General features: G+C 48.9%; 1 protein-coding gene across 1 annotated transcript; it reads right to left on the bottom strand.

Annotated features, from left to right (window-relative positions):
- Positions 1-2618: 2618 nt before the first annotated feature.
- Positions 2619-5932, bottom strand: LOC125540067 (organic cation/carnitine transporter 4). The gene is made up of 3 exons (XM_048703643.2): positions 5380-5932; positions 3246-4071; positions 2619-3160 (listed from the first exon to the last, which is right to left on the bottom strand). Exons 1-3 carry the CDS (start codon positions 5747-5749, stop codon positions 2809-2811), a joined length of 1548 nt encoding a protein of 515 aa, XP_048559600.1. The 5' UTR covers positions 5750-5932; the 3' UTR covers positions 2619-2808.
- Positions 5933-6200: the final 268 nt, after the last annotated feature.

Raw genomic sequence — 6200 nt, 5'->3', positions numbered from 1 at the left:
CACCCCTCAGGAATGACGACATTCTACTCCCTCCGGTCCTAAATCTAACTAAGGAGGCCTAAATCTTTTTTAAGATTTCAATGCGGACTACACATGAATGTATACCGTCACACTTTAAAGTATAGATTCATTCATTTTGCTTCATATGTAGTTTTTAGTGGAATCTACTTATATTTGGGAACAGAGGGAGTATATCCCTTGCATGGATCCATGATTCACTGGTGATTTAAGATTCATGCTATATTTTTAGGGTATGATTTTTTTTCTTTTTTCCATTGGAATGAAAAGTTTTGTCTTGTTTTGAAGTACTATTACATTAATCTTTGATTTTAAATATAGTATCGAACACTGTATTTTGTTAATCTTCTTCTATATCTAATTTTAAAAGGAGGATTGTTTCTTTTTTTTTTTGCGGTGGGACCCAGGCATGTTTTCGTCCGCCGTGGGACTAGTTTTCTTCGTCTGTCCCGACTACCGATCCTCGGGCGTGAGTGTGTGCGATTCTCCCGATATATATTCTCGCTTGGCTAGCCCGCTTGGGCCTTGGCTCAAGCTTTCGCTAAAGGCAAGTGCAAACGGGCTGTCCCAATTCGCAGGCTACAAACAAAATTGCAGTGGCGGGAATCGACCCCGCACTGGATACTAGGGAGGCTTGCCAGCCGAGCCTATATGGTGCATGAATTTTATAAAAACCTCTATACGTCGGAGGGGGTAAGCAATATGAATGCGGTGCTTAACAGCGTACCCAGCAAGGTTACGCCTGAGATGAACAATCTGTTGTGTGCTTCATACACATGTGAAGAAGTCAAGACCGCTCTTTTCCAAATGTTCCCGACCGAATCCCCGGGTCCAGACGGCTTCCCAACACATTTTTACCAAAGGCATCAGGACATATGTGGGGCCGATGTGACAAAGGCAGTGCTGAGTATTGTGAGAGGAGAAGAAAATCCATAATGCATCAATGATACAGTGTTGGTCTTAATCCCAAAGGTAACGAACTCATCTCTACTAACACAATTTAGACCTACCAGTTTATGCAACATACTATACAAGATAGCATCCAAAGTTGTGGCAAATAGGTTGAAACAAACTTTGTCGGACATCATATCGGAGGAGCAATCGGCCTTCGTTCCCGATAGGCTCATCACGGATAATATCGTTAGTGCATATGAGTGTCTTCACTTTATGAAACGCAGCAAGGCAAAGGCGAACAACTATTGTGCGTAAAACTTGATATGATGCAGGCATATGATAAGCTCGAATGGAATTACCTTGAAGCTATGATGTTTAAGTTGGGCTTTGCTCCATCATGGGTGCACATTGTCATGGGTATGGTCCAATCAGTTTCCTTCCCAGTTCTTTTTAATGGAGAGGGACTTGATCAATTCATGCCAAGCAGAGGTATTCGGCAGGGAGATCTAATATCTCCATATATTTTCTTAATTGCAGCAGAGAGCCTTTCGTGCCTCCTGAAATCCAGTTCTTCGTCATCACTGGATGGTATTAAGGTGGCTCCTACAACTTCGGCTGTGAACCATCTTCTTTTTTCTGATAACAGCCTGTTGCTTTTTAAGTCAAGTAATGATGGGGAAGTTGAAGTATCAAACCTACTAGATAGTTATTGTTTGGCTTCAGGACAAAGGATAAATCATGAAAAGTCCTCCATATGTCGATTGTGGCCCATGAGTCCGCATACCTGTTAGAAGTAGGGATTTTTTTCATACTTCACTGGGAGCACACGACGTCCTTCACCTGTGACATTCAACGGTGTGAGTCTGGTAAGAGCTTTAGCCACACGAACGCGTGCCCGAACCCTTACATAGTCTCCTTCATAGAATAACCTTGGCGGCAACTGAACCTCTTTGACACGGCCAATGCGACGAGCAAGCTGATCCACTATTACCCGCATCACGTTACATATCCGGGATCCCATGAATCTGAGCCCAAACATACAGGCCATCGAACACCACCGAATTAGGGTCCGTTTTTCCATCATAGTCCTCCACGAATAATCCCATACCTCGGAACAACCAGGGGCCGCCATGGAGGACCTTCTTCCAGACACCGAGACAAAACATCTGCAAGACAAACAGATTGTCTCCTGCCTGCCTATACTTTGGAACATGAGCCAACCCCCAGATCGATTTGAATGTCTCGAACATCGCTGATGAACTAAAGGGACGACTCGTGTTCAACCTGCCAATCACTGGCCATCTTGCATCTGCCTCGAATTTCTTCATTTCCTCCTCTCCCCCACGATCACATCGTCCATTTCGTCACACTGCAGGTCCAAGTGCTGCAACATCTCTTCGAGTTTCTTCTCGCTCTAGCCCCCCGAAGACGACAATCCTTCCAGCGCCGCCATCTTGGTTACAGATCAGATCTGCCTCTCCATAGCCCGGCCAGCAGCAATCACGAGAGACTGCACCGGTGGCTAGGTTCGGCGGCCGGTAAACTCACAACAGTGATGGAGTCGCCGCCAGAGGAGAGAAACCCTAAACGAGAGGGTACGTTACACATGACTACATGAGGTTGTTTTAATTGACGGAGGGAGTATTTTTTTCCAACAAACAAATTAACTAGTACAGGAGGTTGTTAGCACTATAAAAGAAGACCCAAAAGAATAGCATACACAGACACACAAAACTAGAAACATACTACATGTAGAAACAATCAACTGAATTCCTAAAAAGTAAGCTATGCATTAGCACAACGCCAAATAACAGTTCGTTCAAGCATGTGCCAATCGCTCTTGTGTGCAACATTTCCGTGGTAACATCTTTCAGTCACGATAATTACAAACACTAGTCAAATTTCGGAGTTCCCCGATATAACTTCTTCTTCACTTGTAGGTGCCCTCTCCCCTTTCTCCAGCCCGAACATGGTGTCGTACAAGGGCTTGTTCATAGTCTCTGGGAGGCAGATCACAAGCAGCCCACCAATGATGCCAAACACGCCGAACACCGCGAATGGCACTTGCTCCCCAAGCACCACCACCAAGGGCGCCAGTATGGCGCCCATCTGCGACGCCTGTGCTGTACATCCCATCGCCGCGGTACGTACTGCTGTTGGGAACAACTCTGCAGTGTATACGACCAACAGGCTGTATGTCGCTGCCATTCCAAAGATTCCTACCATCCCGCATGCCATCCTCACCACCCTACAACGACACGCAATTGTGTGCGGTTAAAGCAAACCTCACCCTGTCTGTCATGCACATGCAAAATCAAGAAGGGTTCAATTACCTCAAGGCACCGACACCGGCAATAAGACTGGCAGATGTGCAGAAAATGCCGCTGAGAATCATCGAGCCAATAGCGAGTGGTTTGCGGCCAAAACGTTGGAGGAGCACTGTAGTAAGCAGGAACCCGGGCATCTCAGCGAGACAGTTAGCAACCACGCTGATGTAAAGGTTAAGCTTTAGGTTGACCACGTTGAGGCTCAGCCCAAAGTACACTGCGGAGCAAAGGAAGCTGATGATCACCGAGAGCACGAGCCTGCCCCGCGTTGCCCGCGATCGGAACACATCCAAGATCGTCGACGACGACTCCTCGACCTTCTTGTTTAGGTCATCTTCATCATCGAGCTTGAGGGTGACACCATCCGGGATGCTTCTGCCATTACTAGATGCAATGTTTCGTAGAATCCGCACCGCGTCGTCGGTGCGCCGCCGCACGAGGTACCAACGCGGGGACTCGGATACGAACGGCATGACGGCGAGCGCGAAGACAAGTGATGGCATGGAAGTGACGACGTAGAGCAACCGCCAGGATGACTGGCACATTGCGGCTATGCCGGCAAGGGCTGCGATGCCTCCGGAGAAGAAGTAGCAAGTCGACATGCCGGTGACCCCACGATAGGATGGGCCTATCGGCTCCGTGGCGAGGACGAAGGCACAAAGGCAAACGCTTCCAGCGCTAAATCCTGTGAGAAGGCGCAATGCCATGTAGACCCAATAATTCGGGGAGAGAGCGGTGAGGAGGCCGAAGATGGCATTGAGGAAGCACACCACGTGTAGGGTCCCCTTCCGACCCATAAAAGAGTCTGACAGATGACCAAAAACGCCGGCGCCTGCAACAAGCAAATAGTATAATGAACAACTACATGAAACAACGCCAACATAAAAAAAAACTGTTGGATTGAACCAGGTTTTGTGTTGTAATCCAGTTGATAACTTAGTCTAGCAATATCCTAATTAGGTGAAATCCTAGTGAAGAAGAGTCAGGGCCCATGTAGATAGAGGGACTGGGATCCTCTAACTTAACTTAGGTGACTAAGCAGTGCTAACATGTGGGCGAACTAACATATAGACCCAAATGTCAGCCACTTGTATGTCGCCTAACTTAAGAGCAACTCTAGAAGATCGTCTGTACGCGATACTGTAAAATCAGTTTACGGGTCACCATAAACTTGTCTTTGCCGTATGAAATTGAATCTGCCAGAACAGATACCGGCAAACTGTACTGCCAAAAAAGATCCCTCTGCTTGCTCCGGCGACGCTCCTCCGCTTGCTCCGGTGACCCTCCGGCGAGGCTCCAGTGGCCGCTGCTCCAGCAACGCTCCAGGGACGGTCTGGCGCCGCTGCCGAGCTCCTCCGCTCGCTTTGGCGACGTTCTTGCCGCCTGCTCCGGCGTGGACTATTTTACGGTTCACCTTAAAATTGGCTCGAAAACTGCAGGTATAGGATATGTGGGTGATAATATGCGGTGACCTGCAATTTTTTTGTGGGACCTGCTATTTTACGGGATATATCCGGTGTGTGTTTTGCTAGAATTGCTATCTGCTACTGTAAATTAATTTTACGGGATATATTCGGTGTTTGTTTTGCTAGAATTGCTATCTGTTACCGTAAATTCAGAGGTTATCTGCTAGAGTTGCTCTAATGAAGCAGATGTCGATCGTCAGCAGTTTTTGTCTTTTTGAGGCGTACACCTGATCGCAGTCACCGTCAGCTACCTACGGAACTTTCCTGGGTTTTCCTCTAATAATGGGTGTTCATGTATAAGCCACTGAGCAGACTATGAGTAGTTAATTCTGCAGCAATTGTGAACACCAACTTGTTAATCTAAAAAAAAGCAACACTGCTGGTGACAGTAAATTCAACATTACCTGCTTATACTACGTTACGGGCTGACAGATTCCGCTGCAGTTCAGCAGAAAAATATGCCGAGAGAGTCCAACAAGATATGAAGTCAGATGCATATGGCTTAGCGTCCACAACCACAAGAGGTGTACAACGCTTGTGATGCACTAGTAAGCGGCTAGCGAACAATCACGGATCGCCATCAGGACGGCTAAGATAGCATTGACGAACCATCGAAGCGGCGGAACCATTCAAAGCTTAACCGATGGGAGCAGGCAGAGGAGTGACGTACTCACCGATCATGCAGCCGGCGAAGAAGACGGCCTGGACGAGGCCGACCTTGTAGCGCTCGCCGCAGACGAGGCCCCACTCGGCCACCGTCGACGAGCCGCTCCCGTGCTCCCACTCCCACCCGGCCGCGGCGCCGGCGCAGCGGTCGCCGCACCGCCCGTCCCCCGCGGGGCACCACATGGCCGGCTCGCGGTCGGCGAAGATCATCACCATGGTGTGCATCGCCTCCAGCGCCCACGCCGCCGTCACCAGCAGGAAGTGCCACAGCTGCCACCGCCCGAACTCCCCCGCGTGCAGCGCCAGCGCGTCGTCGATGCTCAGGCGCTCGCCGCCGCCGCTGCCGGAGGCGGGGAGGAGCGCCTCCGTGGTCGACATGGCCGCCCGCGTACGTCGCGGAGCGAGCGTGGTGTTGGCAGTACTCACTCTGGTTTACTTCCCTTTGCGCTCGTCGTCAGCTAGCAGCTAGGGCGCGTGCTACTTGTAGCCGCGTAGGCGGAGCGAGGCAACTGCCCTACACAGGATTCAACTGTGGCGCGGTCTGGGTCATCGCGTGTATCTCGCGGACCAAATAAAAGCAGTTTTGCGAGAACTCATCTAGATGAGATATAATTTGGTATCATTCATTTTTTATAGCCATTGGATGTAATGCTATAAGATGTGTGTGTGCTGACGTGGATGGTATATGTTCTTGTTTTTCAAGTGAATGAGACCAAATTATGTCTCATCTAAATGAGTTCTAGGTACTTTAAATAAAAAGCGAAATATTCCAGGTGATCTACTCCGTATCGGCGACTGAGTTACTGAGTTGGTTATGCTAACTGCACAG

The sequence above is a fragment of the Triticum urartu genome, chromosome 2A, assembly GCF_056163025.1.
Source record: "Triticum urartu cultivar PI428250 chromosome 2A, HENAU_Tu73, whole genome shotgun sequence".
Lineage (NCBI taxonomy): Eukaryota > Viridiplantae > Streptophyta > Magnoliopsida > Poales > Poaceae > Triticum > Triticum urartu.
Note: the sequence above shows the minus strand (reverse complement) of the source record. Positions and strands in the feature narration are given on the sequence as shown.